Source organism: Oreochromis niloticus, linkage group LG16 (genome assembly GCF_001858045.2).
Source record: "Oreochromis niloticus isolate F11D_XX linkage group LG16, O_niloticus_UMD_NMBU, whole genome shotgun sequence".
In the NCBI taxonomy this organism is placed as follows: domain Eukaryota; kingdom Metazoa; phylum Chordata; class Actinopteri; order Cichliformes; family Cichlidae; genus Oreochromis; species Oreochromis niloticus.
The window spans coordinates 6,530,692-6,553,117 of NC_031987.2; the positions used below are offsets into that span (position 1 = coordinate 6,530,692).

Consider the following 22,426-nt stretch of genomic DNA (forward strand, 5'->3'; position numbering starts at 1 on the left):
TCAGAGGTAATCTCAGGCAACAGGATTGGGGCAGAATCTAACTACGAACAGAAAGAGACAGAAAAGGGAGAGTGGAAAAGGAGATGAGCTCAGAGAGCGTGTCGGAAAACGGCCAAAAGAAGAAAACATCCAGGATGACAGTAGGTGCTACACAGAGATATGCTAACCTACTTCTATGTGTTGCAGCTGTGAAGTTTTTGGGCTTCTTATCTATGTTTTATTGCTATTTAATATTTTTTTTGGTAAGTGGCTTCCTTTCCTGTTAGAGCCAACTTTTCAACAACTCAGCTTTCGATTAATACTTAACTGTGACGGCTTTTTGGAAGACTGCATGCATTTGTAGAACTCCCAAAATCCCTCTGTCTGCATAGTCAAGGACTACACAAATGGGCACTACCATGAGACCATGCATCTTGCATAAAGGCATGGCTGGAGTAGCAACAACAGGCTTGCAGCTTGTCTTGATTTTCAAGTCAAGACAACTAAAGACCACCAACCTAACATTCTTCAGATGACACAAATTCCCAGAACGATCCTTTAGAGACGCAACTCTGACACTACAGCGTCTGCACATTAATGGATATCGATCATCCGGAGGAGTTCTTTGATCCCTCGAAACTGTGAAGGTTCAGCCGACGTCAATATTTGCTCCGACAGAAGTGTGAGGCCAATATGTGAGACTGTGGTTATACTTAGATGACAGGCACCTGGCCACTGCTACCGACACTCTGGCACATATCCTATCAACTTGCCTGTTTGGTCTAAAGGCCACAATAAGTGGGTGTGTTAATAACCTACTGCTCCTGAATGTCAACAGGATTTGCATGGCCTTTAAACTTTACAGGCTGTGGGCTGGTAAAGGGCATTTGATTGCTTTTCTGGGCCCCTACAGAGAAACCTGATTTAAAAAAAATTGAAAAAAATCCCTAAAACCCTTTTTGGCATTCATTAATTATTCAAAGTGTCTGGCGGAGGGTCAGCACTCTACTGAAGGTCTTCTTTCAAGGCCTTTCTCATCATCCGTAAATACTTTGCCCTCCCGTTTCGCCCGCAGCATCTTCTACTCATTTCCTGCGTCCTTCAAGTCGCTCCTGCTGTTTCCTATATTTCTTTAAGACTTTCTTACAGCTTCCATGCTGGAAAAATCTTCCTTTATCCTGGTCTGACAAGAGGAAGCCCTCCCCATTGGAGGCTAAGGAACAGATCCCGTCTAGTTCCAGAAGCCAGTCTGTTTCCTGAATCTGAACTTACTCACTGTCACATGCCCAGTCTCCCACTTTTTATCATTCTATTCTACAGATCAGTCTCTTTATAACAGCTTTTGCAGCTGTACTCACTTTCCCATCTGCTCAAGGAGGACGTCTACAGTATGCAGACTTCATCATCAAATGGACAGTCCCTTTTCTGTTTTTATGTTTTATCTTGGAAAAGAAATTTGTGGCAATGGGTCGCCTCGTCTCTGCAATGTAAAACACATTCCTTAAAGACAAATTCGAGTAAATCATAGGCTGAAAAAAGCCACCATGACGCCTCCTGTCTGTTTGTCAACTCAAGTTTAGAACTCTCACCCTCCCAATCTTGGTTTTGTTAGAACTCAAGCCTAATTTATGTTAAGACATTTGTGTCTCCTCACGTCTTTGGCAAAGTCAAAGATTTTGGATATGCGACCAGCCCAGTCCAGACATGCTTGCTTTTGGTTCACCAAGAGTTAGTGCAAAGCCCAACGTTGACTGGCAGAATGCTGATTTGTTGAAGAGTTAATTAAACAGAAAAGTCAGTGACAGCAGAGATAGGAGCATGAAGTTGTAGTGAATAACTTTTACTGTTTTTAACACTCGCTTTCTCTGCACTATAAACAAGCTCTTTATCTATGATGACTTCTATGTTCCCCATGACAGGGGTTAAAACTAAAGAACCAACAACAGCATAAATACGAAAACAGCCCAGAGATCAGCTGTTATGCGTATTGTGATAGTGCTGCACAGATGCCAGCCCTTAAATTAATAAACAGCATCTATAGTGGCTTTGTTGACACCCACAGTCCCTTAAGGTGCCAGTGCCCCTCAATGATGAGATTTAAGCATTAATTTAATTTAAATAGATGAGTTACATAAAATTTTACAACCTTTACAGCTGGCATAAAAGCCACAATTAGCTTTAGAGATGAAAACAGCATTTTAAACATATTTCTTTGTGGTTTAAAGTTTGGCATTTTAATATCCAGGCTGACTCGCTCTTTTAAGTGAACATCAAGTGGACACTAGAGGAACTGCTGCTTATTATTAAGCACTTGCAATGAAGGCAGCTCGACTTCATGAAAACATTTCACGTGTCATCTGAGAGGCTTCTTCAGTTCTAAATATTGATGGAGAGTCCCAGGCATTTAACCCTTGAAGGGGTTTTAATAACTCTGTAGTTGGAACTGAAGATGCTTCCTAAATGAGATGAAATTTCACGAATCTTCAGGTCTTAATGAACCAAAAAGAAGTCCAGCTACCTTCATTGCAAATGCTTAAAATGACCATGACCTAGATGACTGGGAAGCTACACAGACTGGATGATGGTTTATATTTCAGCCCTGGAAGTTGCCATTGGGTGTTTTCCAGAGCTACACATTTTTAAGATATCTCATTCAACAAAGTTTCAAAATTAAAATGTTTATAGCTTTAGGAGGTTTTATCCTTCAAAAGCTCAGAAGTCATCACAGAGACGGGAGAAACCTACACATTTTCAGTCACTTCAGGAAGACCAAAGTGATTGGAGTTTAATATTCAGCTCTTTTCTCTCCTCAGCATTTCTTCGGATCGATCTGGCCTTAAAGTGGCACTGCCCGTTTTAGGAAATTACAGAAATGATCGTGCACGGACACCTTCTCTTTCAGCATAAACCCCGCCCCCAAAAAACTTGATAAAGGATTCGTCTGTCCAGCAAACAGGTCAGAAGGGTGCAAAGCTCGTATAACCCACAACACCAGGCTGCTGGAATAAGGTGTGCCCAAATTAGGGCCATTTTAGCACCAAACAAAGATCTGCTATTAACACTGGAGCTCAGATTGAACCCCGCCCCCTTAAGTGAGCTCCCTTTGTCATACACCGCTCTGATGCAGTCAATCAGTGACCCAGAGCTTAGCTGGGGGGCATTGAGATTCTTTTACAACCCCCCCTCTTTCACCTCGCCTCCCGCTCCTCAAAAGAAAGAATGGTAATTAACTGATGAAGAGCTCTGTAAGATTATCCAGTCCTCTCGCCAAGAGCTGCAGCTCTGCCAGCGGTGTGCAGTCATGTCCCAAAGGACCACTGCAGAATGGGGAAGGATGGATCTCAATGGTCTATTCAAACCAGTCTCCTCTTTCATCCTCTATTCAGCTGAAAAAAAAAGTGGAGAGCAGCAAGCAATGTCGTATATTTCAGAAGGAATGTTCTTTCATATCAGCACAAATTAGGAAAAGCACTCACAGTGTTTTAAGACATGTCGAGACCGTAGTCACAGCACATTTAGGATGGACACTCACACACACACAAACACTGACCAGAGGGCACACAAGTGCACAAACAACCCCTCACTGTGAGCGGGAATGCGCAGCAGATTGAATTATACAAGAGAAAGCAAAAAATAGCTGTGTGTCCCAACCACCTAGTGCGAAACAGAGCGGGACACAGGGGGAGTGAGGGAGTGGGAAACGGGTGAGAAAGGAGAGCATTTAATTCAACTCAGAGTCGGAGCAGAAAAATTTTCAGCGTGCACACGGAGCAAAGAAAACACAAGAACATGTTACTGAAGCGAAGAAGACAATGCAGAGGTTTGTCTCGCGTTTGCACACCCTCCCGTTCTCCTTCATAATATCTCCCACATTCAAATGTGTCACCGTGCCAAGGCCCCCCACAGCCGGGGTCCCAACCCTCCACCCAACCCCCGACAAGCAGACCACCCAATAGATCCCCTGAGCAGGGCTCCCAAATAATCTGAAGCATAAACCTTTTTTTACAGAAAATATCATGCCCACTGCATCGTCACACTATGTCCCACGTGAGTCAGCCCACTGACTTATGCTCTTGATTTCACTCTGACATATTAGAGCTGCAGAGAAATTGTGCTAAAATTTCTGCTGTCAGACATCCTGTGCACTCCTAAAAATATCTGACTGGAAACTTTTCTCACCCAGAACATGCAAGACAGGCAGACCCAGGTGCGTGCAGGTCCAGCCAGAGCTGTGGGCAAGCTGAGGGAGACAGACGGCATGGTGACCGACAGGAGTGATGCTGCTGCTGGTGCTGCTGCTGGTGCTGCTGCTACAGACCACTGGGCTTCCTTAAGTTTAATCCAAGAAGAAGAAGACTAGCCCAGCACTGCAAAGCCATGACCATCCTGGACATAAATACAGCTTCTTCTTTCTGCCTCTTCCTCAGTGTCTGGCTTGCTGTCTTCCTTCTCTGTGTCTGCTCTAAATTGGATCCTTACTGCCTCTCCTCTGCTCTGCGCTCGGTCTGCCTCCCGTTCCCTCTGCCGGGGAAAGTTTCACAAAGGTTTTTTTTTTTTTTTTTTTTTTAAACTGAGGGGGGTCAGGCTGCCCCTACCTCTCCACGGGAGCAAAGGGGGAGGGGGTATAGTCCACTTATTATCCATCTCTTTTGCGCCTCCTCTCCCTCTCTCTCATCCCATGTCTCCCTCCCTCCTTAGCCCTCTAAGCCTCACCACTTTTAATTTCATTCATCCCTTGATCTCACCCCTCCCTGCTCGTCCCCGCACAGCATCCATGGCACTTCACCTCCCTCCCACCTTCTACCCCTCTCTCCTGCACGCTTTCCTTGGGCATTTCTGTATTAAGCCCATTTTAATATTTCATAAACTCCACGTCGCCTGCATAACCTACCTACCTTTGAGGTAAATCTTCACTGGCATTTCTCCTGACATCAAAAAATGCAATTTTCAATCACTCTAGAAATCAAAAATAGGCACATGCATTTTATTTTTTCTAGTCTTTTCTCAAGGGAAATTTGCACCAACTCCTTTGGTACCTGCTTTCCTAAATATTTGTAAAATGTAAATAAGAAAAAAAAAAAAAAAAAAAAAAAAAAAAAAAGGTCAGTTCTGCCTTTGGCTTGGATTCAAATTACAGATCAACACAACATTGTATAAAAAGATGGCCGCACTTCAATAACTTTAAACCTTAATACAATCTAACCAGCTGAGTTAGGCCTCAGTCACACAGGCTTAGAGACCGGTCAGCAACAAATGGTTGCCCAAGAAAAATGTTTATTCCTAACAAGTTGGCGAGTGGTTGCCAGAGGCTGCTGGTAGTGGCACGCAGAAATCTGTCACAAAGAGAGGGCTGCACTTTGAGTTGCCACTTTCATGTTTGCATAGAAAATACCATCTTGTCTAAACAAGTGCAAACCTTACTTACAAGTGGTAGACAGTTTGCCTTCAAAGTAAAAGTTGCTCCTTTTGAAATGTGTTGGTTATAGCCAGAAGGCACAAAACTTTTACTTTGAAGGCAAGCAGGCTGCCTTTCCAATTTGCATTGCAGTTCTCAGTTTCGCCACCCCTCAGCGACAAGTTGGCAAGTGCTTGCAGACAAGCTGTGTCTTCCATGCAATCTACAGAGCTACCATGGCAACCTGCTCGCAACCAAAGCAATTGCAAAGAAGTTTTCATAGCAGCACAATATGCCTCTTTGCAACTGACCACGCTGCTCTAAAACAGCAGCTGCTTGTTATGACATGCACCGTCAGCCTCAACCTAACTACAACTAGGAGTGTGAAATGGCACAAGACATTACCGCAATAATGAACGAAGGAATGACCAACTTCAGTGAACAATTCCCATCAATTTACGACAACCACAGATTTCAATAGCGACATGCGATTGCCAATGAGGCACCAACCAGTATCAGGGTCATGTTTGTTTGTACTTTAAAGTTGGTCATTTTAAGATGGTAGTCTATGGGGACAGCCGCTGGTGGTCACTCCAGGAACTGCAGTTTTGGTGCTCGACCAGTACATGGAATTTGACTGACATTTTATCTCTTATGTGCAGAAATACAAAAGTTAAAAAAAAAAAAAAAAAAAAAAAACACACATGCTTGGTTAGTGACAGTAGGTGGCTTTAAACAGACCCCAACCCCACCCCCACCCCCCACTTCACACTTTACAAAAGGGAGAAAGAACACAGGGGCCAGGAAGTAAAAGCTGCCTCATTAAGTTCTCACTGCTCATCAATGGCCATGTTAGCCCCATGACTCTATCCCTTTCTGCAGGTTTTTCATGCACACGCGCGCACACACAAACGCACACACAATCCTCCATACTACTCGAGTCTACCCACGTGTGCTCTCAAACCCATCATTTCCCATCAGAGATAAACAAAAACACTCAAAAATCCCAGCCCACTATTTCCTCAAAACACAAACACATGTCATTTAAACTATCAAGTTCACCACATTCATATACACAAACATCCACCAATAACCACCTTTTTCTTCTCCACCCTCTCGCGCACATCTTCACAATTTTCTCACATGGTGTGTAAATACACAAACCCACCCACACACAGAAACAGTCATACATACTCACCCTTTGGCACAGAGGATTAGTGGCCCAGTATTTCCTGCAGGCCACCACCTACACAGACATTCGCTAAAGGAGACGAGGTTACAGACAAAACGAAAAACGCACGGACACACACAAGGATGCAAAGCCTGACACAACAAGATGTTATATAGTACGCAGGACTTCAATTCACACTTTCAGATTAAAAACTGTTCTTCAGGAGGACCACCTATCATCAGTACGGGTGAGTCCTAAATGGGTTTATAATTGCTTCAGTTAATGGTGCTTTCATTAATTAAATGCTATCATTTAATGAGAGTTGGATGGTTTAGTGGTCAGTAAATCATTACCAGTGACCAGGACCAACTTTCTCACAGAGTTTTCAAAAGTTTGTAAGTTTTAGACACATTTTAAAATTTCTTAACTTCTTTATTAAGATGTTGTGTTAATGAGTTTTGGCCACTTAGAGGCAGCTAAAGCCCTATCACACAGTCCTGTTAAGTCACGGATTATGATAATCCCTCGTCCCTCATTGCCATCCAGTACATACATCTACCTCCACCTTTGCAGTTCAGGGTGGGGGCTGAAGGTTATCCCAGCTGTCACGGGGCAAGAACCAGTGTACACCATGAACAGTTGACCAGTCTGTTGCAGGGTTAACAGAGAGAGACATAACTATTCATGCTCACATTTACACCTACGGCCAATTTAGAAACATCAAATTTACCCAATATGCATGTCTCTGGACTGTAGGCGTAAGTCAGACTGTGCAGATTACAGGGATACAAACTTCAGCCATCTAGTGGATTCTAACCCAGGACCTTCTAGGTCTAAGGAGATGGTGCTAACCCCTGCACTGCTGGTCCCAGTCAAACACATTATTTAAATATTAAGACTTCTTGTTTTTGTCTGATTTTTTTTTTTCCAAAAACAAACAACCCCCCCCCACCACCACCACTGTAGTTAGTATCTTTGCATAGTTAATAGAGGCAGACATCTCAAATCTCTCATTGAGAAGCCTTTGCCTTAATGACACGCAGCTCCAGGAGCAATGCTTATCCTGTCACACTTGCACAAAAAACAAAGACCAAACACAAACTAACTGCAACTTAACATTCAGCACTTGAACATCAACACAGACTTTACACTGTCTGGCACACATGTTGATGGGAGAGCACAGCTGACATGTTGCTGGAAATCAACTTGTTTTTGGACATCATTTAACACCCCATCGTTTTTCTACATTCTAAAAAAAAAAAAAAAAAAAAATGTCAGGTAGAAATTACTACCTTAGCTTCTTAAATTATACTGTGGCAGAGCTGTAGGTGGCAAGACATTGGCTTTTTGACCACAAGGTCAGCAGCTTGATTACCATCTGAGAAATGACAGGACAGGAAGCTTTGTTTGTTTGTTTACTTCTTTCTTCTTGCCCCCGTCCCCCCATGTGTGAAATCAATCCAGTGCCCTTCCCAATCATAACTGTCAGTGAATGACAGAGCACTGAAGAGTTGTCCAGCAGAGCTTAGCTGTACTGAAATAAAAGCAGTCATAGCACTGCACACTATGTTCTTGCATAAAGTCATCCTCCACATTATCTGTCAACACACTCTCACGTAACAGTGCATGATGCATTATTTATTTTTTGATAGTCATAACACCTTCTATATACAGTAACAGAGGCAAATTGTATCAGGTTAATGGATTTCTACAAGATACTCAAAGTCTTTTTTACCCCAGTCACTTGATTTTACTATAAGACCACCAAAAATCAAACAGAAACTAAGTGCAGCAGCAGCACCCACTGGTGGTTTTTTAACAAACTGCATCCCTGATTTATTATCAAGTATTTGTTCAAACGGCGATCAACCAAAACAACTAAAACCAACACCCAACTATTGTCCGGGTTCCCCTTTTGCCACCAAAACAGCTCTAATCTGTTGGGGTGTGGACTTCATTGGGGGTATCTGACACTGCTTTGTTTCTAGTGGTTGGAGCCTACATGGACTGGGCTTGTTGTGGTGCATCACGCAGATGTTCAGTTTGATCTGGGGAGTTTGAAGTCAGGTCAGCTCGGGTTCATGAGCAAGTTTGTGGTGTGGCTGGATGCCCTGTCCTGCTGGAAGTGGTCCACAGATATCAAAGTAACATCCAGAAGAATGGCAGCTTTTTGTAACAGGATGAATTATATTACTTATTTCACCTGTTAGTGGTTTTAATGTTGTGGCTGTTTGGTGTAGCCCAGTCATAAATTATAAAGAGGGACTACAGAGACTGAGGGACTTGTAATGCAGGAAAGGAAAGAAGGGCATGTTTCTACGACTAATTAGATAACTCGAATAATTTGTTTTAGTACATCTTTAACCTTGACCATTTCTGTTTCTTTTGTAAAACCAGAGCCAAGAGCGGACAGCGAGACAATTAAGAAGATTAACTGCTGTCGGATCACTGTCCTTGAACCATATAAAGACGGATAAACAGCTGAGTGGGATTAAAGCTGCCCAGCCTGTTACAACGGGCTCAAAACAAGAGACAGAAGAAAAAAAAGAAAGATTGAACTGATAAAAGAAGAAAAAATAAGCAAAGGCTATCAGACATGGATGAAAAAGAGGGGAAGAGAAACAAACAAAAAGAAAACCTGAAAAAAAAACAGGGGTCTGTAGTCAGTGATCACACAGATAGATGAAGATAGTAGATAAGCAGGCGGATAAAGGGAGAGTGAATGTGCAAACAGCAGAGGGGTGTGTTCTGTGATCTTGGCCGATGTACTGACGTGCTACATGAAGGGGAGTTCACTTGTTGACAGACAGAGGAAGAACACACTCCAGCAGGCCTCACACACACACACACACACACACACACACACACACACACACACACACACACACACACACACACACACACACACACACACACACACACACACACACACACACACACACACACACACACACACACACACACACACACACACCCCTGTGACTCCCATCTGTTGCAAACAATGCAGGCCCGCCGCCCTCCCTGTGAGAACACTCACATGTGTGTGCACGTTTTTCCTCTGTTCTTTCTGCTGAGAGGAAGGACCGTCCGCCCAACACCAGAACACACTGACCCATGAAAGCAACAATAACACGGCTGCAGTACACGATGTGAGGCATTTCAGGGTGGTCAGGCCTATTCTTTAAAAGACTCCAAGGTTCATTAGTGAAAAGGCCCTTTAAAGCCATAGATGACCCAGGTGACTCCATCTGTTATGTTCCTTATTACATAGCAATACTAACAATAACAATAAAAATAACAATGCTCCAAATGATAATGTGGTCCATATGGAGATAATTATATATTTCAATTTTAATTTATCTAAAACCTTAATTGATACAATGAATAGTACACAGCTGGGAAATAAAGGCAATTTGATTACTAGATAGCCTATTAACAATAAATCCAGATGTTTGCTTTTTGAATGACACCTGCCAAAAACAGCACTGTACTCCATTAAAAGACTGTAAACACAGATGCCTGATGAAGTGATTGAAATGCCACAACATATATAAAAACTGTTGGCAGTTTCATTTTAAAACCAGTGGCAGCAGCAGGGAATTAGGAATCAGGAATAAAATTATGACCACCTGCTTAATATTGTGCTGCCAAAACAGCAAACAGCTGCGATGCACTGTGTGTTCTGACACCTTTCTATCCAAACCAGCATCAACTCATCTGTAAATCGGACAACACAGCCAGCCTTTTTCCCAACATGCATGAGTTTTTCTCCATGAACCTGTCCCGGGGTCATTGCTATTCCTTCCTTGGATCACTTTTGATAGATACTGACCACTGCAGACTGTGAACACCCCACAAGGGCTGCGGTTTTGGACCCAACCATGTAGCCTTTAGTTTGGGCCGAGCCCACTTGCTCAAATCCTCATGCCTGCTCGTTTTTCCACCTTCTAACACATCAGCTTTCAGGACCAATTGTTCACTGTCCTTCTGATATATCCCGCCCACTAACAGGTGCCAGTGTTATTCACCTCACCTGTGAGTGGTTAGGTCTGGGCATGTAAAGGCCAGATTTAACGCTCTTTTTAAGCAGTTATCAAATAAATAATAAAATGCATTGGCCTTGGTTATCCAAATATCCTCTCCACCTACACGGATTCACCCAAATGCATGGTAAACTTATTTCTACAACTCTCTCTCTGCATTCCTAATATTTGCAATCTCTTCAGAGTATATGACTTAGTTTTTTTAATAGCAATTACAAATTAATGAAAAGAAACCAACCAAAGCAAAGCCATAATGATGTGATCTTCCTATTAGAGCCTTTTATATCCTCCAGGGGAAATAAGTAGCAAGCACAGCAAACAAACAAAATTCACACACAAAAAAAATCTTGTCATGATAAGAAATATGTTTTATACTTCTGACCTCAATGAGATAAGATATATTACAGGATATATTCCGTTCGTAATAAGCACATTCACAGTTAAAGATTCTAGCTGACAGATAATTTTGATGTCAAATAAGAAAGTCACATAAATCAAAAACTAATAAAATAAACAGTGTGAGTTACAATATGCAGTACAATATTCACCTGAATCTTTCAAGTGCAACAAAGGGCGGAGTTTGGCGAGTGGCTGTGTTCATATCAGGATGTGTGAACACACTGAGCAGTGGCTGCTTTTACAGGATTAATGGCTCTGTTCATCAACACAGGCCTACAATCAGAAAAAGTGCCATGTCAAGTCAATCTGCCAATATCCTGCTGTTCTGACGTGTCTGTGCCAACGCGCTTATCTCTCCAGCTCATCATACCATGCCAGGCTGCTGAGCATCACACAAATATTAAATTTCCTTTGTCATTTGGCAACTGCAGATCTTAATCACGAGAATAATAAATAACTTCTCATACAGCGATCACACCCAGTGTTCTCTACAGATGAGCTAAAGCTGCATCTAAATCTGTGACAAGTTTTCCTTCCTGCAAAGCATGCTCATAATAATAACAACAAAGACAATGCACTATTGTTTAGAAGGTATGATTTTTACCATGTTCATCACATTAGTTCAACGAGTTTTATTCCCCCTACATTTGTTTTCTTTTTAATATTATTTTGCTGGCCATGTTTAGACATTAGATTAAAGACAAAAAAAACTAACTACTGCAGTTAAGGCACAGAAAAACCTACTTGGTTTGGCAAAAAAAAAATAAATAAAAATAAATAAGGAAAAATACTTAGGTTATGAAAAGATTGTGGCTGGGGTTACACATGCCCCCTTCTATACTGGACCTTGCACGCTGAAAAGTTGGAAATGCCAGCTCTGTCTTTATTATGCAATGACCCGGTGCACAATCTGCCACCTTGAACATACTGTAGAGGAGCTTTGTAAAGTCTGCATTACTTGACTTGAATATTTTGGAATATCCATCTCAGTTCATATTATAATCCTTCCAATACTATCCAAGCATTTCAGTCAAAACCGCAAATGTAAACCTCGCTGTGGAGCAAGAGGAAATTCAAGAGGGGCACCAGCATCATTAAACTGCACTTTCTTGAAACCATGAGTTGCATTTCAGCACATAGATATTTCATTTTGAACCAAACTGAAAGACTGACAAAGTGACACTGCTACACCGCTAAAGTATGGTCTTAACCCAGCCCACCTCAGCACTGAGCTATAGGCAGCAGCTAGAGACACCAAAAAGTCAAGTTCAATATAAAGGTTCCTGCCTCTTAAATTAAAAAAATAAGACATCAAAATTATATTTTATTGAAGGTAAATACATCTAAAATACCAGCTGTACCTTGTTTTTGCTTTTCCCTGGCTTCCAGAAAGGAAAGATGCAATAGAAGAAAAATTTTGCCCAACTGAAGACGGTGGTGAGACACCAGCCTAGTCCGCCCATTCTCTCGTGAAAAAAAAAAAACCTCCTCGCGTCCTCTACCGTATCCTGTATCTCCTTGCTTTGTCTCCCCTCCCTTCCTAGCCTGTCCTTCAAGAGCCGTGTCCAGAGGTGCAAAGACTTTAGCAGTGTGTCCTGGAGAGAATCCCGGGATGGCTTTTCATCCAGTCCAAGAAAAGGTAGCTTTTTCTTGTGTTTTAAAAACTGGAGATTCCCATAAAGTGCACTTTACTCGTAAATGCCTTCTTCGCTCTCTTGTCTAGCATCCCTACAGCATCCCTCCATCTTTCTGTGGATGCTGCAGGATCTGCCATTCAAAGCATGAGGAGGAAAAAGATTAGGAGAGGGGAAGACAGAAGTGGGCGGTGGTGAGATGGGTCAGGCAGAGCCGTCTGGTTAAGAATGAGGCACTTATAGTGATGGAAAAAGGAGGGGGGTCTTAAATTTAATGTAGACCAGTGGGGGATGGCTTGAAGAGAGAAAGAACAATAAATCCGAAATGTGTTGAGTGGGCAAGCAGTCCGTCATCAGCAGTTTAAATAATGATGTATACTACAAAGCTGGTGTGCTCCAGTTGATAATTCAAGCACATCTTGTTTGCAGCTTACAGTCAAAGAACCCAAAAAGAATCAAATGAATGCAGTATTTGCACTCAGTGGAGGATGCTGGTGCCTTTGGAGCTTTCAGGGGGGCTTTTAATGAAGACTGGCAGATTCTGACCAATCATAAATGGTACATGGAGCCTCTGAGTCCATTTGCATCTTGAGTGATTAGTTGGGTGCCTAAGCTTTCCTTATTGGATAAAGTGGAAGGCAATTGAAATCAATGGCTCCTAACTTGCTTTACATTTGAGGAAGAGCAAGAAAGTGTGTGAAATTACAAAAGGAGGCTTGTGATTATCTAAATTCTCCGCATTAAATTTGCAATTTCACCCAATTTAATTGCTGATCTAATTGCTGATCATGAGCAGTGTTGGGACTAACGCGTTATTAAGTAACGCGTTACAGTAACTACGTTATTATTGTGGTAACGAGCACGGTAACTAGTTATTATGCCAAAACCAGGAACGCGTTACTCGTTACTGGGATTTAGATAGGCTCGTTACTCGTTACTTCGTGTGGTGGATATCGCGGAGCTTCCACAGATTCAATAACATTAGCAAGTGGTGGAAGCCAGCAGGTGGATGAAGGAAAAGGGAGGCAAGAGGAGAGACCCGAAGCGGCCGCCGGTCCGAGTGTCAGGTGAACTGAACTTCAGGTAAGAAGTTATGACCTGCAGTCTATCTGGGTCAGATATAAACCAAGTTTAGGTGGAGTTTATTTTCGTTATGCTGACATTTTCGTACTGCGTGCTAGCTAGCATGACGGAGTTTCTATACAGCTGGGTGGGTGCTATGTTACTGATGTTGAACTTTATTTTGTTCTTACGGTTAATTATTAGAGTTGCCAACCGTCCCGTAAAAAACAGAATCGTCTGGTATTCAGAGAAAATATTACGCGTTTCGTATTGAGGTGAAAAGGAACACAGTTTGTCCCGGACTTCAGCTACAATGAAAAAGACACAAAGCTGAAGCTGCACAGCTGCCTCTTCTTCTCTCATTCTCTCCCGTTTCTACTTCAATCACGAAACTGATCAATGATCAGCTGATCGGCTTTTCTCTCTTGTTTATTTATCGCCCACTTTGCGCCAGAAAGAGGAAACCAGCGGATGTCGCGTTAAACAACAGCAGCACGTTTAAGCTTGATCAGCTGTTGTTAGAATTTATTTAATATTAATTTCTAGTATCAGCTGATGTTTGTTGGAGTCACAGCTGTAAAGCTGCTGGTCATGATATCGGTTTGGTTATCTGGTGAGAGGGAAACATGCAGATGAAACCAGGAGATGTCCTTACTGAATCATCAGAGCTGAACAGGTGATGGAGAAACAGGTTTACCTTTTAGGTGACATGAATGAGTTGAAGGGAAGTTATGAGCTGTTTCTGAGAGACAAATAACACCAGGATCCTTTTCCAAGTAGCTGACAGCTGGTAACTGTGCAGGGGCGGGTCTAGCAAAGTGTTGCCAGGGGGCCAGGTAGGGCATTAACAGGGAAAGGGGGGCACAAGGAAATACTTTTCTTTATTATTCTCATTTAAAATGTCTCGCTTTTAAAAATAATAATTATCTGAGTCTTACAACAAACGATTGATAGATTGATACATATATACCATCAGAACAGTGTACATCACTGTCACAACAGTGTTTGTTTTCATTCAAAGGCTTTATGATTTTTCCTATAATGGTGGGCCGGTCTCTAGTCAAAATGCCCGGGACGATTGTTTTGTCCCAGTCCAGCTCTGTATGCAGCTCATCTGCAGTCTGGTGTTACCTACATCTTCCTATTCAGAAGGCAGAATTTCCAAGTTCTGAGTACAATCAAAAGCACCACGACTGCAGTTTTTGTGTTGGATGTAAAAAGCAGGCTAGAATCATGGCGGCGGTCAACGACGGTCCAGGCGTGGGATTTCTCTCGTGGAAATGTGCGCATTATTTTTTCCGTTCTATTGGTAGGTGGCACAGTGCACTTGTGGCAAGTAAGCAAGCTAGAAGACTGGTAGTCTGGCTGGGTATCCAGTTACGGAAGCAACACATTAACAAGAGAATTCTGAGTAAAACCAAAGTTACTTTCCCTAGTAACTAGTTACTCTGAAAGTAACGAGTAACTTGAAGTAACTGAGTTACTTTTTTAGAGAAGTAACTAGTAATGTAACTAAGTTACTAATTTAAAGTAACTTACCCAACACTGATCATGAGACAATTTACCATTTAAAGAATTCAGAAAATGGAATAGTTGGCTCTTTATTTGGAAAACCTCACAACAGCAGCTCACTCTCATTGCTTCCCCTCAGAGAAATCAGAAAAGAAAGACTGTGACTCTTTGGTGAAAAGGCCATAAGATAGGCCGTTAAGGCCTATTTGGGTATATTCTTAGCTTTTTGTTCCCGCTCTGTGGTTTGTTACAGTCAGCCTTTTCCATAGCCTGCCACAGATTTTTTTTAAAAATGCCTAAAAGATGTTGGAAAATGTGAAGATGGTTACACTTTGATATCTGAAAGTCTATTATCCATTGTTGGTCTAATGCAAATTCTTAGCAGGAGCAGCAGGCGTGTGGACATCCGCATGGACCCTTAGGTGAATTCATCACCTAATGATGAAATTTATGTCACTCAGACTCACGCAGACCCTTGAAGACTTATGTGATAAGTATCCTAGCTGAACTATCTGTTAGCAAGTTAGCTACCTTTTCCCCCCCCATTTTTTTTTCAACAGATTAAAAGTTTATTAAAGGGTTTGCTTGATATAACCCTAGAGAGTTAAAACTTTCAGGATTTTATGCTCCACGAGATCAAATTTAATGATTTGTTTCCCTAGTTTACTCATCCATCTCTACTTTCCCAGCTTCCCATAGCTAAAGCCGACTTAGACACATTTAGCTTACTTCCTCAAGCATTTCTGACAAGCATTCATTTAACATTCACTAAACATAAATGTCCTGATATATGGACAGATGCTTTGTGTATTATACAGAAAACAAAACTGCCTGGGGAAACTAGAAGACCTCACTGCAAAAATGGTGATATGATATGTGACGAGCAATTACATTCATGTCTGTGCAGCCTAAGACTGAGGGTATAGAAGCGAGTATATAAATTCTAAGCATATAAATACAAATGCAAACAAAGCACAAAATAAGATTCCAGTTTACTTTGATGAGCAAGCAGTGTGCTGGTTCTGAAGACAATTGCAGATTTCTACAAATTTAAAATTTCAGTTACTGAAACACACAAGGGACCATTTATGTATCAAAAAAGAGCATTTAGCAGATATGATTCTATTCTTGCAGACACTTTGAGAGTGAAGCTACTGTAAGTTCTCAAGCGAAGGCAAGGTCTCACCATTACACCAACCTATCAAGAGCTTTAAGCCTACACAATACTACATTTACACAATACTGGCAAAGGGAGAGAAGTTCCAGAGAAGGCGCAGGGACAACACTATGCACACTTCCTGCCTCTCTGCGGGACAAACAATGGGCTGGTTTCAAGTCTCAATCTGGCAACGTCAGCTCTGTTGTCCATTCTAGGAAACCAGACAAGAGGTGAGGGAGTGAAGGGTCATTGTTTCTGGGAGAATACGAGGGGAAGTGGCCAGTCATGGTCTTAATGTGGGAGGGTTCACTGGGATGTTTTAGTCCCAGCTGGTGGCATCCATTTGTCACTTTAATTTGATATTGTGTATCAGTAAAATGCAGTGGATTTCTAAAAGCATTGATAAAGAAAAACTGTTTTAATGCCATCTGGGTTATACTTTTTTTCTCCACTCAGGAATTACATCATCCCATTTTCCCAGAACATCACATCTAACGGGGCAACAAAATAACGTCTAGCATATGAACTCCACATTGAAAATGTAGCGTTTTATATTCAATAGGCATCGCCAGTTAGTCGCAACCTTCTCATGAGACTTATTAAGTGCAGACGCTGCAGTGCACTGCAGACTCTTTCATCTTTATTCCATATTTTACATACATTTCAGCTATCAGTAGTGAGTGCCAGTCTCTGCCCAAGCCTTAACTAAATCATGAAGGCCTTGCTGGTTATACCCAGTATGCACATGACTGCAGTAAGAGACAGTTATTCCTGTAAATACGTCCAGGATCTGTTAGCAATCATTGCATCACTAGAAGGCAGAACAAATCTACAATGAAGTTAACTAATAGCCAATAATACCATTTGCACTGGAGACCCATTTGTTTAAATATTCCACTTCATATTTCTGCCTCCAACAAAGTGGTTGTGATTGATGTTGCAACTAGCTCCTGCCCCTCCCATTATTGATCTAAGGCGTTTTTGGGATTGAGAGCTTGGCGGCTTTAAGCACATGGCTTTCTGCCATGAGGGAATTAAGTGAAAGCTCATTTCATCTTTTGACACAGCACAGAAACACTCCTCTATCTTAAGTCGGCAGATGGGAGCAGTTTTGGCAAATTAGCAATCATGGAAAATTCATGTGTGGATTGGTGACAGAATAGAAAGCACAATGAAAGATGCTGGTTTGAGAAAAGCTGTAATCCCAGCTGCTAACCCAAAGCTTCTTTAGGTGGAAGAAGGCACTGCAAAGATTGTAGTTTTTACCTGCAGGCAACTGATACACAGATTCAGATTTTCAGATTTGCAGTAAGAGGTGAAATTTGGAAAAATGTTATTGTTTTATGGAATATTTTATTCCATAAAACCTTAAAGGTAATTTGTTTAGAAAAAAAATGTCAGTTATGGGTTGTTTTTGGTTGTTTTTTGGGGATTTGGTTTACAAAGGTCCAGACTTACTGGTAGGTTTAGGGTTTACAATGAAATTTATCAGAATTCATCCCATTTTTCCTACATTATTTTAGATGCATACGGCAGCTATGAAGCTAATAAATCATAAGTGTACAGGAAAGACTCTCTAGCAACTTCAATCATTTGTAGGGGAGTAAATTACAAATTCCAAAAAGGAAAGGGTGAGATATTTAACCTTTACTTATCATCTACACGAGCAGGCACCACACACAAAGTACACAAAGTCACCACTTCACCTTTGGAGCAAATATCAGTCTGCCACTGAGCAATCATCAGCTGTCTCATAAAAGCCCAGACGAGGCTCAAATGGACAAGCTGTAGGCCAAGGTGATGGAAGCGGCGAACATCCATTTTTAGAGAGACAGCACTGTCATACCTCATTTTCAAACTGTAGGTACTCCTAAGTATACGTAACCCTGACCACATATGCATTATTTTAGGATTTACATTTAGCCATTACGGATTACCCGATGGTCATTTAAAGAACTCTGTCCAATCAGCTGACAGGCGCACGACAGATGTTAGTCCACCTCACAGCCCTATGTAAAACAGTCCTCAGTGTGAAAGTTATTACGGTCTGTGAAGCCATAAAGTAATTAACTCTCCGGACACCTCCACATCAGAGGACAGGACGAAAGAAATGGACGAAGCACAGACTGAGCGAGGTCAAAAAACAGACAGAAGGCACAAGGCAAAGTGTTTGTCATAAAAAACATTTTATCAGGTTAAAGCACAGGAACAAAGTACTTCATAACGATGCTGACTTTTTTAAGTGGACACAAATTAAAAGGGCAGAAACAGCCTTTCAACTGCAGCCCAGTCTCACAACTAAACGTGAAACAGAAAGATGTATCTACTTTTTATGTTCATCGGCAGAAATGATCACATTTTCCGGTCGGTGAACACGAATGTGGAAGTAATGTATTTCAAAAGGAATTTTGAGTCACAAGGACATATTTTCTATAGTGAAAGCAGGGAGACTTCACCACGGCAACCAAAAAAGAAAAGCTTTAAAAGCTTTTTCTAAACTGAACCCAGTAATTTTAATGCCTAACCAGTAATAATATTTCTAATAACATATTTTAAAATGATGTGTAAAAATCTTTGGTGTCAAACTTTGGCCTCTAGCATGAGCAGTAACACGAATCGCTACAGTTCCAACTTCTCCAACTTCTAAACATAGACATTTTTTTTCTCTTTTTTTCATTTATTTCACTTCAAAAGATAGAGATGCAAGTCCAGGTTGTCTGCCATCCAATGTAATTCATATATTTTAACAAAAATATACTTGGATCCTTGTCCATTACTTCTTACATTTTAATATTGAGGTACTTTCGAGTGACTTTTATATATTTTAACACAGCCAAACCTTGTTTCAAACAAGGCTCATAAACACAACACTTTTCACCTCTTACAAGTCCATGCGATAATGAGCCAGAGACAAATGGAGACAATATAAGCACTGTGACAGTCAGGCAGTGTCTTGTCTGTTTCTTTTTTTTTCTAAAGCAGAAAGCAGTGCATAAAACAATAGCAAGAGCAGCTGTAACAACACTAGCGGTCACTTTCCGCTGTAAAAATGACATCATCTGCAGCACAGAAATCAGCTGCATGTAATTAACCTTGACATCAAATCAAACTAAACTGAACTTTTTACAGTTATCTGCTTTACAAGTGGAAAGAAGGACCCTGTTAACAACAATTTTACAGCTGCAAAAGGACAACCTCTAACATTCCATGAGAAACAAAAGCCACGACTCCAGCCAAAAGCAGGATAATGATTAAACCTTTCAGTTTTAAAGTCCTGCACAGACATTTTGGATCAGCATGAGTCATCCTACTTTTTCACTCAATAAAAATGTTTACAGACTTATCCAAGATGTAATACCACATGTGAAAATTGTTTTTTTGTTAGCTCTCTTACACAAAGGGGAAAACCGACAACAGAAATCAAAGAGGTCAAAAAATGTTGCAACAATCAGAGTTTGGAACATTGGAAAGTGGTTGAAACAGTTACCTGAAAATAAAGCAGAAAAAAAAAAGTTTTGGCGCTGTGCATGCTGAGGCTGGACTGACCTCAACACCAGGAGCGACACCCCGATCACCCACAGTTTAAAATGACATGTTGCAACAGCACTTACCAGCCAGAGGGACATCGCAGTTCACTTTGAAGACACCTGGGCAGTAATTCCCTTTAACAGATCCGTAGCTTCTTGAACACTGAGCTAGCTTTTCTGGGATTAACACGACTCTGTTAGTCCCCCACAAAGTTGGATGCACATACCAAAAAAAAGAGCCTGACAGTCTGGCCCTTATCCTGACATACTTCCTGAGCTGTATTGTTAGTGCAGGGAGAGGAAACACACGCACCGTGGAAAGCCAGTGTCAAGAGATCATAACATGGAAAGTGAGAATACCAGGAGCTATTGTTTGTTCTGATCGTTTCTTGTAAATTTGCCAAGGTCAGAGGTTAAGATAAAAACAACCAGAGTTGTTCTCTAATAATCTGTTAGAATCTAGAACTTTGACAGATGCTACCACGTTTCAAATCCAGCAAATTATAAAAACTAGAAATTTTACTTCAGAAAAAAAGTTTAAAAATCATATAAAAAGTTTGATTTCTGATTTGTTACTTAAGACTCATCATTATTATTATTTTGGGGGGGGCAGAAAGTATAACAAACTACTAACTTAAAGACAAAGCTAGCAAACAATCTGTACATTCCCACAGACAAAAACCTGTATGTCAAAGATGCATTCACAATGACGTCACTGACTATAAAGTTGAGCATTTTTGTCACCAATCACACGGAAGTGAGAAACCAAGGATCCTGCATGGTTCTACAGTGGAGACATAAACCACAATGTTTCTGAGTCTTACTGTATACCATGAAATTATCTTGTATTTTACTCAAAACGGGACCATAAATTAAAAAATTAACATCAAGCTGTAGTAAATAAAACTTGAAATCAGAGATAGCATCAGCAAATCAGGAAAACTGCTACTGAATTCATTCATTAAGAAAGCAGTGGGGTCATTTCTTCATATATTTTTATACAATTCAGATTTCTTTTGCAGCCAACAGTTGTTTCCTGTTGCCCATTAGAAAAAACATGCAGGTTCAAGGCACTTAAGCATTGGATGACAAGCAAAAAGTTAATTGCATTATCTTCAACAGTAATACTGCCATTCTAAAAATCCAAATTCATGCCAGGTTTTTGACTTTAACAACATTCTACTGAGGCTTGAAACCACTATACTAAACTACTAAGACCATAAATCAAGACTTAAATCCAACCAGGCTTCATTTTTCAACCAGAGTTGTCACCCACTGCTGGGATTAGAAAGTCTGAAGATTTAAGGCACTTTATATGAAGCTTAAAACGTGTAGGTCAGAAAATTTAAGACAACAATAAACTTCACTAAACAGAAAATCTCATTCACGACGTCGGTGATACATTTACCTTTGAAACAGCTCTCCTACTGTTTGATACTTTTGTGCAAAGTCTGGCACTCTTGCTTTTAACTAAAAGCCAGCTCCACCCCTTCACACAAATTCTAACACACATCAACAATTAGCCTAACATGCATTTCTCTGATAACATGCAAAATCCACAGAGAAGGAGCGATAACAGGCCTAAGCATTGCTCCACCATCTAACCGAGTTTGGAGAACTTGCCACAGTTCGTATTTAGATTTAATCCCAGATGGTCTTGAAATCAGAGATGAGCTCTGTGGGGTCACATCTTTTCTAGGGCTCCTTCTTATAGATGGAGAGATTTTTGTGAATCTGGCAAGTTTGATGAATATAAGAATTTTTAAAAAGGGCTAAAAGAGGAAAGTGCAAAGCTGAGAAGTGCAATTCTCTGTGGGTACTGTCTATAGCATTATGCTGACTTTTTTCCTTTTGTAATGTTGCAGGAGGTAGGAAACTCTTCTAAACAGATAAATTAAAGCACTAATGTGCTGGCCGAGGTGAAGAGGTCGGCCCTTTGCGACAGAGTCTTTTCTTAAAGAACTAACTCCAAACTAAACAGCCTTCTCTTTTGTTTTTTTAAACAGACCCTTAATGGAAACCACCTCAGGCCTGACAGATTCATTGCCACTTGTCCGTGAGTTAGGAGTGGACTCTTAGGAAGCAGACTGTGAGCAGCCCGAGTGGCATGGAACATTAACATCTCCCTCCAGTTTGCTTTTCTCTTCTCCACATGACTTTTACAAGCTTTTGAAGAAGGAAGGGAAATTTACTTTGCTGGGGACCAAGGAAAAAAAAAAAAAAAAAAAAAAAAGGATGCCAGATTCATTCATTGAAGATGCAGACAGCCAAAAAGAAAAAAAACTTGCTGGGTCTGCTGCAAATTCCTTCCACACTTAGTGGAAGGTACTTAACAATGTTTTAATTGCATTCAAAAATACTTAAAATTAATGGACAATATGTGAAAAGTCTACTGCATGAAATATAGTAATGGTTTTGGAAGCAGGAACATCAAGGGTTGAAGAACAGGAGTTAATCTAATGGCTACTTGACAAGTGAATTGATTAGATTCCCATAGACCTTATTATTAAAGCATAAAAGAAATCTTGTTTTCACCCTGGTACAA

General features: G+C 41.0%; 1 protein-coding gene across 16 annotated transcripts in view; it reads right to left on the reverse strand.

The window, feature by feature from the left end:
* Positions 1 to 22,426, reverse strand: part of tns1b (tensin 1b) — a 190,807-nt gene that overhangs the window by 144,980 nt on the left and 23,401 nt on the right. For 12 of the 16 annotated variants that reach the window (XM_025903839.1, XM_025903849.1, XM_025903835.1 and 9 more), the window contains exon 1: positions 12,349 to 12,465. The exons of 2 other annotated variants lie outside the window; for them this stretch is intronic. In XM_025903839.1, the coding sequence (XP_025759624.1) occupies positions 12,349 to 12,450 (102 nt within the window). In that variant the 5' untranslated portion in view covers positions 12,451 to 12,465. Of the gene's footprint in view, positions 1 to 4,158; positions 4,671 to 12,348; positions 12,466 to 19,965; positions 20,114 to 22,426 lie in introns of those variants that run through there. 2 more of the 16 variants (XM_025903842.1, XM_025903836.1) reach the window with 2 other exon arrangements.